We start from the raw sequence: 19,240 nt of genomic DNA on the forward strand, positions 1-19,240 counted from the left end.
GTATGAATATTTATCCCCCCATCCAACCCCCCCCCCTTCATTGCTATATCCACCCATACCAACAGTCTCAGCCAAAGACAGTGGCGGTAGCAGTGGTCTTCTGCGGTCCGTTTCCATGGGAACGGCCCAATTTCAGTCCGATGCCTTTTCGGGGTTTCACAACCAAAGCATCCGAAGCCGCAGCACCCCCAACCTGGTGCCGCAAGGTCTGCATCCTGTTGTCATGGTGACACGTGTGCACTCTTGTCTATGGTCTCCTCTGTGTCTTGTCCGTTTCCTTGTGAATATTCTTGCGTTTCCATTGTCTGGGTCACACCTTCCTGTCATATCTACTGTATGTTTCAATTTTTTTCTCTCTGAATCTGCACCAATACTCACTCAGTTTGTTCTGTGCTAAGAAACATCTTAGGATAATACTGTTTTGACTTTTCAATATGATCAGAGAAACTTGCATATATGCATTTGCTGTTTGGGAGTCAAATAAAAGGCAATAAATGAACAGTAGCGCCATTTCATTTCATTTTTCTGTTTCCTTTGAATTGTGTGCATAAAAAGAAAGTTATGATGCAAATTATGTAAGCCCTTGCTGCTTGAAAAGAAAATGCAAAATCCTTTGGCATTTATTTATCATGGTTAGTTTCACGGTCTTATTTGTTTTTCCTTTGTTTACAATTCAAACCATGAGTGAGTAAACCCAAAGGATATTCTTCTTGAAGTCTGTCTCATGAAAAACACTGGGCACTTTGTCAAAGCAGCTTAATGAAGGAATAAAGTAAGGTGTTTTGTCTGATTCGTAAATGGTCATTTATACAAGTTTTTTGGCCAGACAAGTCTTAGTATCACAACCAGTCGCAAGATTTTTGTTGAAATGGCAAGAATTGGATTGGCAAGATATATCTGGCTTCTATTGTTGACTCTATCCCTCATCTATAGGTCTCAGCTCCACGACTTTGACATTTTCCCGTTTAACTGTCAGCTTCCCTATCATTTGGCACACATATCACACATCTCTAGGCACATTCATTCAGTCATTTCTACATTCTATATTCTGTATCATATCTCCATGATGTTTTGCATGGTATATCATATCTACAGGTACTGCACTGGTTTATGTACATGTATGAGCACAATACATGTATTGCATGACTCTCGAGCAATGTACTTTCTGTGCATGACATTGAATACCAGGGCATGCCCATTTCATTTTCCTCTTTTTGTTGAACTCTGAAAGTACATTCATGTAGGTTTTTTTTTTTCATTTGTTAGTTAGAGCACTCGCCATAGGCCCATTTTCATTGGAAAGTTTTGATCGTATCACGGCAATGAGGAAATGTGCGATGCGCATTCTTTTCCACTCACACTGCATAAAAAAATTATGCGCAGCTTGGTAGTATGCGGCATGCAAGTTTATCTGCGATGTAAATCAAAGCCTGGCTGGCGATTTTACGCATGATTGATTTTTTTGTTATTGTGATGCCATAATGTTCTAATTTTTGTCTAACTAATATTGTGATTTTCACTTTCAGTTCAAATGTCCCTTGTGTTTCTTGTTGCATGAGATTTTTAACATGTGTGTATTCTGTGTTAGTGTGTACAAATAAACAGTTTATGTTGCGCGTAGCAAAGAGCGAAAAGGTAAGAGACTGCAGATTTAGATTTGAATGTAAAGCTTCTTTTTTTCATCAAAGTCGCTAACACTTTTGAATCAATTGATAACACTTTTTTTTATCTAATAATGAAATAGATAGACTGCTGTGAAAGTTTGCACAAAGTCAAACTTCTTAAAAATAGCATGATGACATGTGCTTGAAGCTGTTGGCCTGTCCAGTGTACTGTTGTGTTGTTGTCATGCAATTTGTGTTGACTGTTGCTTTTTTTTCCTGTTGTATTCTTATTTTTTGTTGTTGTGCATGATGATATCATAGAACACAAGTGATACTTTTTCAATTACCTTTTTTTCACTCAGTGTTGGGAAAATTTGATTGTTTGGAGGTGAGAAAGCTGCTGCAATGGCAGAACAGCAAAGAGCACCATAAAATTAATGTGTCTTGTTTAAGACTAAAAATATCTCAAGATGAAGCAAAAAGACCAATGAATAAGATATAGCAACACAAATTTTGGTCAGCGTTCATCAGAACATATTTTATTTTTCCCAAATTCACTGGAAAGAACTTGAATGAAAATTATATGATCTAGAGTGTAAAATTGCAATTTTGTTCTTGATATTAAAAACATGATTATAGATGGGATTGGATATATTTGAGCACACTTTTCTAAGATTGCAGTTTTCTTCACTGCATTGGTAGTCTTTGTCCCAGATGTTCTCCATGTTCTGACAACAAAGTCTGTTTATTTTCCTTCGTGAAATGCATACTGCAGAGGAAATCATTGCAGCCACTGTGGATGAGATCAAACAAGAAAAGGTTGGTTCTAAGTCTATCTAGCTGCTTAAGAAATTCCCTACAGAAGTTTTTGATGTCCATGAACTTCACATGGCAGCCACAGGTTCTACACTCAATGGGTTAATTTGCAGATTTTAGCTTGAAATGTCTGGCTAAATCTCAGGGGATGTTTTCTTGGCTATTTTAGAGGCATTTTTACGTGCCTAGATTGATTATTCCAAGCACTGTCAATAATATACTGCAGAAAGTATTGGTGTACTGTTGTCCAGGTGAGCATTTTAAGCTTTGATACTGCATATCATGAGGTTGTTGAAAGTTACAGCTCAGAGAAACTGACTGAGAGGGAGGAAAAATATGGATTGTCTTAGATTTTAGACAAGAAATAAAGATTATCTGCTTTGAGTTTAAACATAAAGAGATTGGGGGGGGGGGGGCTGATTCAGCCATAAGGTCTCTGTAAGCTCCTGAAGTTTGTTTTATATGTTCTTCTTTGCTAATGGTCTGTAAAAATGCGTGGAAAGTGATCTTGCAATACTCGTGTTAGAGCAAGACCCCTGGGTCTCCTGCTATTTTTCGTATCAAACAGCATTGAAGATATCAAAATATTTTGTTATCCTTATCCATCTTGTGTTGCTCAATATTGCATGACTTTTACGTGAGATCACCTTTGTGTTAGATCAACCCTCATCACTAAATTGATTTCATGTTCGATCAGCATTTAAAATATGGAAACATAATTTAGCTGTTCATGATTTGTGCGTTGCCATCAAGTTGAATTGTAAGAATTTGCCACGGTAAAAACACAGAAAGGTAATGAAAGCCGTCAAATTTCTAAAGGGTGTTTACTCTTTGTCTTGTGGAAGGTGGCTAGTTCACTCATCATTTGCTCACTGTGCATTTCATTTTGCTCTGCTCTCTCTTTCTTTTTGCGAAACCCCACTCCAGAAATACCAGAAGGTACTGATGCGGACGGAGGCGGAGCTGCAGAAGCTGATCAAGAAGCACGAGAAGAAGCAGAGCAAGCTGAAGAAGAAGCTGGACAAGGACGAGGGCAAGCTGAAGACGTCCCAGGACAAGTCGAGGCGGAACCTGGAGAAGAAGAACGTGGCTACCGAAAAGAAGGCCATGAAGAGCAAACATGCGTGAGTCCCTCAGGAGCTGTCTTCTCCCTTCTGTGTTTTCTTGAGGTTTTTTGTCTAATCTGAAACATTTTTCTTCATTGTGTGTCTTGCGAGTTTGATAAAAGAAAAAGACCTTCAGTGATTCCATTAAAATCTTCTTGCATTGAAAGAGTTGGATGAAAAGCTTAAAGGGATGGTACAATTTTGGATGAGAGGGATATTCAGCTTTCAACTTTTTGCTAGATGATTAGAAACCACTTATGAATTATTAAAGAGCACAGAGTAATTCAAAGTTTATTTGAGGAAAATCAGTTTTGAAATTGAAAATTTGAAAACAAAGTAAGACAAAGCGACCCTCATTAAAGGTGGGTCCCACCTATAAGTTTTGTATCATTAGGATTGCTTTGTTTTGGATATCTCAGCAATTTCAAAACCAATTTTCATCAAATGAACTTTGAATTTCTCTTAGATATGTATGCTCTTTTACATTTCATATGAAGTTTCACATTCTCTCACCAAAAAGTTGGAAACCTGAAGCTCCATCTCAACCACATTTATATCATCCCTTAACGGGGAATGGATGCATTAAAAAATAAAAAAACAGAAAGAAACTAGTGATGATTATTAGTGCTGCTGCATGCAGGTGTAGAGTGAAGTGAAAAGTGTCACCAGTGGGCAATCGTTTGAATGTTCTGTCATCACTTAAGTGCCGCTGTCGCTCATTTGTACCCTAATTTCTTGTTTTGTGATGATGACAGGAATGCGGAGGAGGTTAAGGCGAACTGTGCCAAGGCAATGGAGAAGCTGGAAAACAATCTTGAGAAAGAGGTCAGTTTCTTGTTTTTGTTTCTTTGTCATAAAATATGTGATACGTGTATATCAGTATATGAAGTCTTACATCTCCATAAGAGACAGACACCCCATTGAGCGTAAATCGCCTTGTGCCCGGCAGAAGGACGTGAACGTACACAATTGAAAGAAGGTGTGCCTGGCAGAACAACACGAATGCATGCATTGCGCATAAGTATAACGTGCACCTCGCATGCACTCGTGCCATTCTGCAGGGCACACCTGCCTTGAATGGCTTGCATTCGTGCTGTTTTGCCGGGCACACGACGAAATGATGTAGAAATATGTGGCACTATGCCATAGCAGATTGATTAGCACAAATAAGTTTATTATTCAGCAATAAATGTGCTGGAGATGATGTTTCATGTACTACATGAGTTTGTGAATTTAAAACTTCTGCGTGATTGTAGCTTTGCCGAGTTTTTCTTTCATTTTCAGAGTGTCTCCTCATGTGAGCCGGATGAGCCCCAGGTGAATTTAGCACACTCTGCAGGAAAATTTCAAAACTATTTCCTAATCATTCACTATTCATCATATCATATTTTACAAAAAAAAAAGAAAAAAAATATAATTTTCATTTGATCTTTATTCACATCCAGGATAAGGGTTCACATTCATATCCGAAATCAGGCGTGTGCTTTACATTCAGAACAAGTTTGGGCTTTTTTGTTCCTTTTTTTCTCTTGTTTTTTTCTTAATTGTATTGTACATTTTGTTTGTTTTTGTTCTGTTTTTAGTTGCTTTCATTATGATGCGTGTTTATATTAAACCCAGCAATCTCATTGTGTCATCATGCCCATATCTTATGCAGAAAATCAGAAGATGCTTGATCGATTTTTGGGCTTCCTTTTTTTTTTCCCATTCTCACTCATTGTTATTTGATTTCTATCTTTAAGAATCTGTTCCATGCTGATTGTTATTGTGAAAAGACTGTAAAGAACATTTGGCTGATAAACTTTCAAGATTTTGGTTGCTGATATATTTTCCTAAACAACTGCCAACTATGTAGTATGCATTCTGCACCTTATATGCATGATATGCTATGAATCTTCACATAGTAGATAACCAATATATTTTACAGGAACTCTGAATATCCCTGCACACCAAATTTGGTAGTCATTTCTTTATTGTTTCTCAGGTAGGAAACAGGTGTTTGATTTTTTTTTCAGTTTCTGAGCTTTTTCGCTCTGCATGATTAAGTGAGCAAATGAGCACACACATACTTGGGATAAACTCTGACTCGTTTCACACATTCCGACATTTTGTCATGGTCATTTCATGGGAACCAATTGGCAATGGATTGAACATTACATCTTCCATAGATCACACCATAGATGATGTGTGTGTATATGTCCAAAGCCAGGCTAAATAAATCTCTCGTTCATCTCCCATGTTCATGTTTGTTGATATATAATGTCCGTAATCCTTTATGAGTTACAAATTGTCATCACTCATTACCAAATCTAAACCAACAACAGACATATTTTGGTGATTTTAAGTCATATCACTGATGTGTACTCCTTTGAGTTTTGACTACAGACGTACAGTCATTATGCTACGTTTACGCCCTGTTCCGGGCAGCCACGCCATCCCGTTTGCACAAAACATTGTGCGCCGTGGGTAGATGGGATATTCTCCTGTCTTTTCCCCTCCAAATTGTAGTCTTTTTGTTCCAGTCTTCACTATGATGAACATGTAGATATCAGATGCTGTTCTTTCAGTGTCTGGTTAGGCTAGACTACACAATATTTCTGTTGTGTCATACGATGGACCGCCTCCAAGTTATATCACGTTTTCTTGCATTCACCCCGTTTTATTATGGCCTACAAGGTTTCTCATTAGCACCGAAACTGCCGTGGCAAATTTTTTGACGATTTAAAAATCAGCATGCACGACAATCATGGCCGGTCACATTTGTCCATCCCGTCCCCCTTCATTGTCTCACGTCCATCCCGTTTTGTCCACGGTTGTCTGAAACGTGACTGCTCTGGCCGCCAGGAACATGGTGTAAATGCAGCATTACTGTTTGTTAAATACAATGTATGTGATACAAAATGACATACTGCAAATGCGTCCTCCTTTGAAAATTATTTTTCTTTTTTCTTGAAATGCATCCTGTATTGATACTCTTTGCTGCCTTTTAGCAATAGTTGTCTTTTTGTGATACTGCAAGACATGCAACAGATATACAGATGGCACCATTGTCTCGCCTCTAGTGTGCATTTATCATCCACAAACAGTAGACGTGCCCTGTACGTTACAGCTCAAATACATTGTCATACAATGCTCAAATACAGATTCTATGCTTGTACATGTATTCTGTCATCCAAATCTTGTGTGATAAGATCATCAAGTTTGATTAGATCATAACATGAACTTCATCATGAAGCACCTTCTTTGAGTTGAACGAAATCATTCTTGCTTAGAGTTGCTTTGCAGAATCAATAAATTGCATCATCTCACAATGTTACACTTCATGATTCAAATATGATGTGAAGATGAGTAAATGACTAATATGTAATGTAGTCATTGCTGAAGAAATAACAGATAATAATAATAATACAAAGATCATCCATCATACTATACTTAAACCGTGATTCAAGCTTTAAGCTGCATTCATCTCATCACTATGTCTGTGAGGTCAGATTGACATGACAGATTCGTGAAGGGGTGGGTATTTCTTTTCAAATCCCTAAAATTAGTAGAGTGCCTGTACTGCTTGAGAATCCGATTGCCATTCTGTTCAGTTTGGTTCCCTTTACCACTGATTTAGAAAGAATAAAATTGCTGCGTCACTTGCTCATGCAATAAATACACTATTGCCATCGCTCCATCAAATTTTTAGGGCTTACAAGAGTTAGCAATTCTGTTTAAATTGATGCTGTAAAACATTACGTAGAGTTTATACAATTGATTTTGCAGTCCTGCATGATTAATCAGATGCTGCCAAATATTTTTTGCTGGGGGACAAACATCAAGAATGCTTTGCTAGTGCTTTTACACCTAAGTGTTGTACACCATTTATTAGCTTTGTGTGGAAAGATATTGACACCAGACAGCCTTAGAGTACAAACATGATACCACTGTAGGCTGAAATGCAAGCAAGTTTGTGCACATTTCAGGCATCATTGCAAGCACCGATGCAAAGTGTTAGATTCTTTTAGGAAAGCCTACTCACTGCACATACCATACGTTTTGTGAATCTGAGTGTGTAAAAGTATTTCACAAGTGCATATATTTGCCATAGGGAGCCAGGGCAAGGGAAAAAAAAGTACTCTCTAGCCTTTTCTTTTTATAAGAAGCCTGAGTTTGCAACTTTCAGCATGGAGACAATATACATCACAATGGTGTTTTCGGAAACAATTCTTTTGATTTTGTTCATTACACAAGTATCAATCGGCTGACAAAAGACATAGCTTTAGACACAGATTGTTTGACTTATTTTTTGTCAATTCATTCCCCACGCAGACATTTGAGTAATGCATGAAAGTTTCTTTACCAGAGTGAGAAAAAAAAAAGACAAAGGAAAATTTCATGCGTGCCTTAAGATTGACTCAGTCAATATTTCTTGTAAAGGCTGACCTCGATTATCAGACTAGCATATGTGCTATCTAGACTTCTCCACACATATTCTCTCAGTGGAGACCAAGGAAAAAAAAGTGGTTTTCAATTACAATGAAAACTGCCCCAAAACTTGATTTAGCTATGATAGGCCTATGAGTTATGAGTTTCACATTAAAATGTTTTGAATTTCTGTAAAAAAAAAAAGACTGAAATTTTGATTGGCTGGTATAGATTGCACCACTGTTCCAATGTACACTACCTACCTAGCTACCACTTGGTTGGCAGCTTCATGTGTGTATATATATATATGTACATAAACAGTGTTTCTCAAATATCCAGCTGAATCGCATATCCGGACAGGCACTGGTTCTGACATGACGGGATGACAGAGGTCAGACTGTACATAATTTTGCTTTTGCACCCTCTCTGTAGATGCTGAGGAAGCAGGTATCCCACGAGGACTCCCTGATCGACCTCTACCGCAAACACCTCTTCCTGGAGAAGGAGCTGAGGGTAGAACACGCCGAGATGCTCTTTGAGCTCCAGATGGATCTCATGGCCGCCATCCACGAGAAACAACTCAAAAAGCTGGACGCCCAGCACAAGAAGTAAGCCAACCCCTCCCAACACCCACCACCCTCTTTGTATCTTCTTTCTGTACTCCTATCATATTGGTATTCTTCCTTTTACTCATTATGGCCTGAAGTAATTTTGCTTATGCTTTTACTCTTTTTTTGTCCCCGCCGAACGAGTTCGAGCAGGGGACTATGAAACGGGCTCCGTACGTGTGTGTGTCCGTGTGTCCGTCCGTCCGTCCGTCCGTCCGTCCGTGTGTCCGTGTGTCCGTGTGTGCGTCCGTGTGTGATCAAAATCTTCAATTTGCTACTTCTCTGTCATTTATGAGCCAATTTTGATTCTGTTTGCTTTATATGATAGCACTACATGGGAGCTTTGAAACTGCTACACAGAATTTCAGTCGTGACCTTTGACCTTGACCTTTGACCTATATTGTACATTTTGCTACAAAATGCTACTCCTTCGCCATTTCTAACCCGATTTCGATTCCGTTTGCTTTATGTGATGGCACTAGGTGAGGGCTTCAAAACTTCTACACAGAATTTTGACCTTTGACTTCTTTGACCTTTGACCTTGATTTTTTGACCTATATTGTACATTTTGCTACAAAATGCTACTCCTTCGCCATTTCTAACCCGATTTCGATTCCGTTTGCTTTATGTGATGGCACTAGGTGAGGGCTTCAAAACTTCTACACAGAATTTTGACCTTTGACTTCTTTGACCTTTGACCTTGATTTTTGACCTATATTGTACATTTTGCTACGAAATGCTACTCCTTCGCCATTTTTAACCCGATTTCGATTCCGTTTGCTTTATATGATGGCACTAGTTGAGGGCTTCAAAACTTCTACACAGAATTTTGACCTTTGACTTCTTTGACCTTTGACCTTGATTTTTGACCTATATTGTGCATTTTGCTACAGAATGCTACTCCTGCGCCATTTCTAACCCGATTTCGATTCCGTTTGCTTTATGTGATAGCACTAGGTGAGGGCTTCAAAACTTCTACACAGAATTTTGACCTTTGTCTTCTTTGACCTTTGACCTTGATTTTTGACCTATATTGTACATTGGCTACAAAATGCTACTCCGCCGCCATTTCTAACCCAATTTCAATTCCATTTGCTTTATGTGATGGCACTAGGTGAGGGCTTCAAAACTTCTCCACAGAATTTTGACCTTTGACTTCTTTGACCTTTGACCTTGATTTTTTACCTATATTGCACATTTTGTTACAAAATGCTACTTCCGGCGGGGACATATGTTACGCACCGCGTAATTTCCACTTTTCCTTGTTTAAAAATTGAATTGGCAACTCGGAATTTTACTGCATATTTCATATTCTTGCATGATCAGGTGGAACTGGTTATATCCTAATTAAATCCGCACGGACTTCTAAAATATCAATTTTAGATGTAAATGTAACTGGAGTATTCTGTAAAATGTTGCCTATCTTAGGATCAGTTATAAACTTATTGTAATCATGATTTAGTATTTAACTTATTGGGGCAATAAAAAAAGTCAGTGGATGTTCATCTTGGGTTTAGTAATTGTGGCAATAAAAGAAAGAGCACTCTAAAATGGCAGGGTTTTTAATCTTGGAGTTGATATTTGTGACCAAAAAAAGAAAAAAAAAAGAAAAAGAAAAAGAGAGATACATCACTGGTAACTGACTTGTTTATCTCAATGAGCATATGTATGTTATTGTGCATTTTAGGAATGAGGAATATCAGCTTCTAATAATTATGTACAATGCATCTTTGGTGCAAATGAATCTGGGAATGCAATCTTTGTATGGAAATTCTTGGCACAATTCTTTTTAATTTTTGTTTTCTTTATGTGCAGAGTGGAACAAGACCTGCGGAAGATGCTTGAAAGCAAGAATATTGAGGAGATGAAGAACATTGGCAAGATGAAAGGAGGCAAACAAGAAATCAACAGGTGATTGGATCGGAATCAGTCATCATTTTCTTATCCCTGCCCTTGGTGGGCCAGTCTAGCATCAATCATTTATCTTGTCGCAATGTTTGTAGAGCAATCTTCATGAGTATAGACTCTTTGTGAAGTGGTGTGAGATCATGTGGGCCCCAAGAGTGTGAAATTGAAGTCGATTCACCTTGCGTCCGGCAGGAAACATTGGTTGCCATAGTTATCAGCTCTATACACTTGTACTCCCATCCAATAGGTAAGATTAGAAACTGGCAACCTCCAGGAGACTAGTCTGGTCACAAAATCATGTTGTGGTATTTATTTTTTTCCGTTCATCAGTGGAATATCAATCCAATTCCACATCCCATATCGCATGTAGTTTCAGGTTCTTGTGGGACAGTGGCTAACTAAATTGATTGCTTCTTATGTAAGCTTTCTACAGTGCCTATTATATCTACTATATCTCTCTCTAATCTCTCTCTAATCTCTCATATCTACCTGTTATCTGTCACAAATTATGTTCCTTATCTCTCTTTTTTTTTAGATATTTCTCTTCTGAAGTAGCATTGTTTTTGTTCTTTGTTCCTCCTGTGTTGATTTTTTTTAATACCCCCGTCAAATGAAGTTTGAAGGGGGTATATAGGAATCAGCGGACGGTCGGGCGGTCGGGCGGTCGGGCGGTCGGGCGGTCGGGCGGTCGGTCGGGCGGTCGGTCGGGCGGTCGGTCGGGCGGTCGGTCCGTTGCAAATCTTGCGTCGCGAACTACTTCCTCAGTTTTCAACCGATTCCCATAAAACTTAGCACAGATGTGTGCCTTGGGTTGTAGATGTGCAAGACGTATTTTTTGACAGTACCCAAAAGTACGTTGCCATGGTAACGGCATATTATGGGTACAAATCTTGCGTCGCGAACTCCTCCCACAGTTTTTGATAAATTTTTATGAAATTAGGTACAGATGTTCATCTGAATATGTTAATGTGCAAGACACATATTTCCGCAGTGGCAAAAAGTGCGTTGCCATGGTAACGGCATGTTATTGGTAAAATATAGGGCAAAATGCTTCATGGCAAAACTGCTTCATCAGTGTTCTTCCAATTCTCATGGAATTCATATTGAATGTTTGTCTTAGGATATAGGTCAGCATGACACATTTCTTGACAGTGACAAAAAGTATGTTGCCATGGTAACAGCTCACATATTATGAGCCAAAATGATGGAAAATTTTGTGTTGCAAACTACTTCCTCAGTTTTTGCCCAATTTCCATGAAACTTGGTACAGATGTGTGCCTTTGGTTGTAGATGTGCAAGACGCATTTTTTGACAGTACCTGAAAGTACGTTGCCATGGTAACGGCATATTAATGGCAGAAGATCAAGGAAAGATCTTGCGGATTTAACTACTTCCTCAGTTTTTTGACCAAAGCTTATGAAATGTGGCACACACCTTGATCTGGGTGGGAAGATGTGGAAGACATATTTTTCGGACGTGTCGGAAGCTGCGTTGCCATGGTAACGGCATATAAATGGCAGAAGATCAAGGAAAGATCTTGCGGATTGAACTACTTCCTCTGTATTCGACTGAAGCTCATGAAATGTGGCACACACATTGGTCTTGGTGGGAAGATGTGCAAGACATATTTTTTGGACGTGTCGGAAGCTGCGTTGCCCTGGTAACGGCATATTAATGGCGGAAGATCAAGGAAAGATCTTGTGGATTGAACTACTTCCTCAGTTTTTGACAAAAGCTTATGAAATGTGACACACACAATAGTCTTGGTGGGAAGATGTGCAAGACATATTTTTCGGACGTGTTGGAAGCTGCGTAGCCATGGTAACGGCATTTAAATGGCAGAAGATCAAGGAAAGATCATTCCTTGGGTAAGACTGTCGTCACGGGGCGGGGGTATTAATCACCTTAAGTGATATTTTTGGAAAATACCGCGGTACTTTCTGTTCAATCTTATCTGCCTCAGAACAATCTACTATGATGAAATGCTACAGTAATAGCGACCAGCGTCACCTACCACTTGGCATGAAAAGTTAGTTTGCAGGTACTTGCAAGTCACTAGACAATTACAGTATTACATGATGTGACCATGTAAACACATTGTAAGCAAAATTTATAATGCATAAATATAATTTTTTCAAGTTTTAGATGTTAACTTGTCAACAGTGTATGATATTGCCTGTAATTCCAGAAATATGAATTATGTCTCAATCTCAGTAAATCTCAATCTCAATCGCAGGTTTCAAAATAATTCTTCAGATCTTCTTTGATAAATATTAAATCATGCATTTTTACATTTCTTCCTTTTTTTCAAAACAATATAAAAATATGGATCCCCCCCCCCAAAAAAAAAAAGAGAAGCACCCCCCAATTTATCACAATACACAGCTAAAGTGATATCAACTTTTAGAAAGTTTTACTCTTCTTCATATGACATCAAATTTGTTGCAATCCAATTTCTCTATCAAATTTTATGTTTGAAATGTTAATTTCAATAAAATGGCGGCCCTGTTGGACCGCATCTGTACTTGCAACAAATCTACTGAGGTGTACTTACGGAACATTGCTTAGTATGCTTAATCATTATGTATGGTCTTGTTTCATGTGTATACCATCTATTTGCCTTGCATATGTGATAAGTGTTTCACCCATGTGCGATATTTTGCACACTTTATTTCCATTGATACTGCTGTTTTGCGACAACAGTTTAATGAAATGCTCTTACTTTCCTTAGATATAATTCCAAGACTGGTCTAACTAGTGTCTTTGTTTTGGTTGTTTTACTGTTCTGCAGGTTAAAGAGAGAAGCACGCAAGAAACACATCGACCAAGCAGTGACAGAGAGAACACACGTAAGCTACATATTCTCCATCCCCAACAATCTCCTTGTCAACAAAATATAATTTTCCAAACTGAGGGCGAGGACTCTTGCAAGTTATGTTCAAGCAGTTTATGAGTTTATTCAGTGTTGTTTGAGGGGATCATGGCCTTTCTGAAGAGAATGTACCTGTATATATCTTGTGCCAGAAAACAATTTGCCTGGTTGATATATCTGCAGAAAAGATATGACAAAACAAAAGCTTACTCAAGATAGGAGATGTCAATTAATTTCTTTCCCTTTTCATTTGAGTCATATTTTACCAAACTTGTGTTGGAAATACTGTTCTCTCACTCTCTGTAAAACTATGTTTGCAATTTTTCAAGCAAAATAATGGAGACATGTAGTATAGCACACACATGATACTTCCCAGAAACAGATGTTACTCCAGAAAAGCTGAAAGAAAAAGACTTGTGCATGCTGCTGATGCAGTGATAGAGTTTTGCATGTGTATGGAAATTCGATCACCTTGTGATATGTGTAAAAGACCTATAATGTGTATGTTTAAAGGGATGGTACAGTATTGGTGGAGATGAGAATTGGGCTTTTAACTTTTTCGAGATACCAAGAAAACACTTATGAAATAGTACAGAGCATACCATTTTAAGAGGAATTCAAAGTTTATTTGATGAAATCGGGTTTGGAATGACTAGAACACCCAAAGACAATGTAAAACAAAGTGATCGTAATAAAATGTGGGTCCCACACTTTATTAGAATCACTCTGTTTTGGATTTCTAAGCCATTTCAAAACCAATTTTCATCAAATAAACGTTGAATTCCTCATGGAATTACACATTCTTTCATATTTCATAAGAGGTTTCTCATCATCTCACACACACACACACACAAATGTTAGAAACCTGAAATTTGGTCTCAACCCAAACTATACGATCCCTTTAATTCTTGGTTGTCTTCTTTTCTCTTTTTCATTCCAGTTGATACAACTCCAGAAGAAGAAGAAAGACGAGCTGAAGGAAACGATGAAAGAGCTTCAGCAGAACCTCTCCCAGGAAGAGTTTGATGTAAGGGTCATGTCTCCTTTATTCCTAGGCAGGTCATATAAGTCTAGATGACTGCACTGAACATACGTTGTGTTATGAAATGAAGTTTCTTTTCCCTATCAAATCTTGTGCTGTTATTTTGTTGTGGCCATGCTACTTCTTTTTGTCAATTATAAAAAGTCTTAAATGCAATACAAAATCAGGACATACAAAAAAGAGAAAAAACAAAACAAAACGAAGAGGTCATACAAAAATTCTCTGTAAGCAATGAACATTTTTTTTTTCTTTTTAAAAGACTTCTTTTTAATTGTCATAAGCATTCTTCACTTTTCAGCTGATGACATTGAGTTAGTATTAGGAAAATCTTGCACAAATTTACACTGTTTGCATGAGATACTAATACTGCATGTAGACAAGCACTATGATCTCTGCCCATTGCCTTTATATGGTAATTCTATATAACACGTGTCTACTCTGGTACAGATGTACTGCAGTTCACTCTGCCAAGTCATTGAATTAACTTCATCAGTAGAGATGCATTTTGTTTGTCAAATTAAGTGCAGTTTCTCCATACAATATTTTTCTTTTGCTAACATCAGATGCAAAATGTCATTGAGGAGGACTACAAGCAGAAGTGTGAGCAGCTGATCAAGGATCGAAAATTCAAGCGTCTGGCTTCGGACTCCAATGGCTCAATCGTGGCCATGGCCGATGCGGACACGCCTCGCGAAGTGGGCCAGAATGGCATCAACGGAGACATGAAGAAGTCGTCCAGCGGTGGCCTGAATGGCATCTCGGATGCCTCACCGGTGTCGGAAGTCGACCCCGCCACAGGGCCGGACTCGAATGGCGCCCTCAGCGGTCAGGGGCTCATCACCACCAAAGTAAATGGGACCGAGGAGAGTGGGGACGGTACAGGTCTGGTGGCTGGCGAGGTAGAGGTGCACGCAAGCCTGGACGCGGGAGAGCAGCCCAGTGGGAGTAGCCAGGAGGAGCCCAATGCGAATAACTCGGCGCAGACCAGCCCGGCCGTGGAATCCGAAAGCGTTTCCAACGGCAGCATCGTCACAGGACTGAGTCCTCCGCAGCCGAAGGATGTGTGCAAGGATCTTGAGACGGGGGAGTGCTCCAAGATCCCCGACAGTCCGGTGAAGGCCACACCAACGGTGGAGCTGACGAGGCTGTAGTAATGGCAGGGCGGGTTGTTGCCATGGCGACAATAGTGCATCAGTGGTGTCACCTTGCATGAGATGCCTTCTGGAGTTGCTTGTTGCCGACGTGTCAGATGTGTGTGGTTGTGTCATAATATGTGTGCAAAGGATATGAAAGTAATGCACAAGGGAAGTTCCTGCATTATTCATGATATCAATTTTGTCAACCAACCATCCGTAGCAAAGTGCAGTCTTGTTACCTTAAAACATCAAAAGCTGCAACATTTGAAAAAAAAAAGAAGCCAAGAATTTGTTGATTTATAAGATATACTGCAAAGTCAATTATGTTTTTGTGCTGTGATGTAAAGATGTAACAAAGTAAAGTGTACATGATTGTAATATTGTTGTAAAGGATACTTTATATGAACTGAGACAAAAACACAGGGACTGGTGCTTATGTGTAAGTGTATTATGGGTGAAATTTTTTATCTGTTCCATATGTCAGACCGTTACAGATTTAGATTTGCGGTCTATTGTAAAGAAAGAGATAATTGAAACAAAGTGTGTGCCTTCAGAGTTATAGATCATGAATAATTTGTGTAGCTATGTTGTCAACTCACCTAATTTAGAAGCATATTTTCAATGTGTGTACATGAATCCATAGCTCTTATATCAAGCTGTAAGAACCAAATTTGATGTATACGACATGGGATATGAAGAATGATGCTATGTTCCATAAAATTTCAATGTATTGTTACCTTGTTTGAAGAACAGTAATGGGATTTCACTTCAGAGAAGTTCATTTTGCCGAAAAATGACGGCAAATATTCACTGAAAAACCCAGGGTATCATGGCTTTATAGTACCTGTTTCTGGTAGTAGGAGAGTGTATCACAGACTTTAATGTATGCTGCAAAAATCTACGTATTTCTGCTCTGACTCATTTCAGCCTTGTAGACTATATTGCAAGCAAACAGTAGCATGGTATGGTGTTGTCAAATAGACCAAAAGCCAAGGTCTCTCTCATAATGTGCAAATATTCGCAACTGCCAACATGATAACTCAGTAACATAGAGTGGATGATAGTTTTATATACTGTAAAAGTGGATATTTTCAAATGAGTAATTTTATCACACTCGGTCAAGTAAAACAAATTTTGTGTGTTTTGTTTTTAATGCCATTGAATCAAAATAATAGTATAACATGTAACAGGCAAACAATTTCTGTGGTTTTAGTTTCATGTCACACGAAATGTGCAAAAGTTTCCACTTTTACAATAACAAGGAGGCAAGGTAAAAAGCTTGCACTCCTCCTGCAGAACTGCTTTAAATTTTTTAGCTTAATATACTAAGAAGCCAGATTTGTCATTGAATCCACTGCCTTCTGCTTACTCAGAAATGGGACCAAACTCTTTAATTTCCTTTTGTGAGAAAACGTGTTAGATGTTGACTGTGACTTTCAAACAAGATCCTGGACCTTTTAGATACTTTTAATCTTTTAAAGAATGTCATCCTCAAACAACAGTAACAAGAAAAAGGTTATATGGGCAAAATGAAAGAGATATTGCTAACTCAAAGATTGATGCAATTAGTAGGAATTGAGTAATTGACTCCTTTGGTGCTACACTACATTGGCAGTTGAAAGATTTGTTTTTTCCATGCATAGCATCCCTTTAAGTATCCAGGTTACTTATAGTCCTGTGACATTCATGGTCGGGTATATCTAGGAGTGTGTAGCTTCCATTGTTTCATTTCCGCTGTACTGCTGAGGAAACTTCGCTTTGCTCGCCAGCATTGAGTTGTGATAGAATCATACAGAATTATGCGTTTCAAATGTGTGAGGATTAGGCATGCCAGAGTGAAGGGGTTTGACGGAAGTATAGTGTGATCTACCAGCCATCCTGCCATACTTGTATCAGACTGATTTGGGGCTTTCGTTTCTTCACATAGTTCAAAGGTCATTCCATGATACAAAAACAAGCAGAAAGGTAATTTCATTCCAGCTAATTTCCATCATAGGTAAAAAAGCTAAAAATCTGGAAGTGTCTTGATAGGTCCTATTTTTTCATATTTTTATGTTGATTTTAGAACATCCAGTACTACAAGGAAAATTTTTAAGTGTCTGCTCTAAATTTTCTTGTTTTATAAAGAGAAACTATGAATATGTTTTGTAAAGTGCTATTTATAGTAATGAGTTGTTGTTATTTTGTACAGGCATGATGCAATGTGAAATGATATTGATGTAAATAAGGAGAGAGAGAGAAAGAAAACATCTGTGCTGTGTTATTTTATTACAGAAATGGATTATTAATTGTACAGGAATATTTCAAATTTTGGGAGTATATGGTACTAGAACAGTAATTATTGGAGGCATTATATGAAATTCAAAGCTACTTTTTGACTATTTTTTTTATTTTGAAAATTTCAAATTATTCATAATAGCTTAGTCCAAGTTTTAGATATGTACTACTTGCAAATATATTATGAGATTTTCACATTGCTCTGTATAGAGTATTTATGCAATGAAACATATGCAGAATTCTCAAATAAGCCCCTTTTCAGTGTTAGAATCCTCTGGTGTATGTTAACCTGTAGTTGTGAAGAAAAAAGATTGAATCAGTGTGATCTACTTCAGATTACAAATCAGTTTCCTTTATTCATGCACAAATACATTTTTTAAATGCCCTTAATGACAATTGAAATAGAGCAGTTTTAAGTCACCATGGTAGCAGTTTTTAAAGAAATTCTGTGAATGAGGAATATCAAAAAGTTTGTTTTTGATAACGTGATTATCATTTCGATTTTACCCCCATATCATTTGTTGATGTTGTAGATATATTTACTTGTGCATGTGGCTTATACATTCAAATTCACTCATAAAAAGGAGATTAACGCAAATCGGTAAAAATGTTAGTCACACAAACAAACCACGTTGCCTATGTAATAATTCTTATTTCATGTACCATGTTTGTTTTGTTGTTGTAGTTTTTTATCATTTTTTTGAGACTATGCATGCCCACATTAACACCAATTCTTTTCAGCAACATTGGTAGCAAAATTTTATTGGGACGGAATTGTTTTGTTAAAAATTTGTAAACACTTTTTGTCGAGACATACACTTAGTCTTTTCTGTAGTATGCATCTTTTGTAAGTTTGCCATGATTCATCTGATATTGAAGTCTTTGAAATGTACTATTTTTGACAAATTATTATTATAATTATTATTTTTTTCTTGAGGATCACATCCCTAACCTCCGGTGATTGTTCATAATCTTACAAAGTCATTACTGTATAGTGTGTAAGCAAAGCCCGGAGGGTTATTGGTAAAGGCCCGAGCAAACTATTATTGTATCCTCTTTGAAGTTTCTCAATTGTGTATGTGATCTTGTACCACTTGGAAAATGCATAGTCATGATTGATCACCCAAAACCAATTTGAAGGAGATAAAGTTACATTTTCATCACCAAATGACCATTTGAATGTTATATGGAAATCTATGAGCATCTTTCTGTATATTCAAGATTTTTTCTTCTTTAATCTCTTTGACCAATTGTATGTAGAAGGTGTAAATGGTAAATGCATTTCATATGCATTTAGCATGAACCAATACTGTCTGGATGTTTTATCATGACTCCTTTTTCCTCCAAACATATTTCAGATGTTTTTATTGCCTTTTAACCTTCTTTTTATGATAGTCATGCTGATATGTCAATTTATACCTACACAAGATGAAAAAAACTGAATGGACTGTCCTGATGTCA

General features: G+C 37.8%; 1 protein-coding gene across 1 annotated transcript in view; it reads left to right on the forward strand.

Annotated features, from left to right (window-relative positions):
- Window positions 1–18,215, forward strand: part of LOC139737370 (1-phosphatidylinositol 4,5-bisphosphate phosphodiesterase beta-3-like) — a 172,294-nt gene extending 154,079 nt beyond the window's left edge. The window contains exons 35-44 of the mRNA XM_071648050.1: window positions 66–206; window positions 2,380–2,423; window positions 3,348–3,544; window positions 4,282–4,351; window positions 4,811–4,843; window positions 8,369–8,544; window positions 10,360–10,455; window positions 13,244–13,301; window positions 14,265–14,351; window positions 14,930–18,215. Of these exons, the coding sequence (XP_071504151.1) occupies window positions 66–206; window positions 2,380–2,423; window positions 3,348–3,544; window positions 4,282–4,351; window positions 4,811–4,843; window positions 8,369–8,544; window positions 10,360–10,455; window positions 13,244–13,301; window positions 14,265–14,351; window positions 14,930–15,517 (1,490 nt within the window). The 3' untranslated portion in view covers window positions 15,518–18,215. The remainder of the gene's footprint in view (window positions 1–65; window positions 207–2,379; window positions 2,424–3,347; window positions 3,545–4,281; window positions 4,352–4,810; window positions 4,844–8,368; window positions 8,545–10,359; window positions 10,456–13,243; window positions 13,302–14,264; window positions 14,352–14,929) is intronic.
- The last annotated feature ends 1,025 nt before the right edge of the window (window positions 18,216–19,240 follow it).

This window comes from Diadema antillarum, unplaced genomic scaffold (assembly GCF_040938485.1).
Source record: "Diadema antillarum isolate AM-2024a unplaced genomic scaffold, OU_Dant_1.0 scf00000029, whole genome shotgun sequence".
Taxonomy (NCBI): Eukaryota; Metazoa; Echinodermata; class Echinoidea; order Diadematoida; family Diadematidae; genus Diadema; species Diadema antillarum.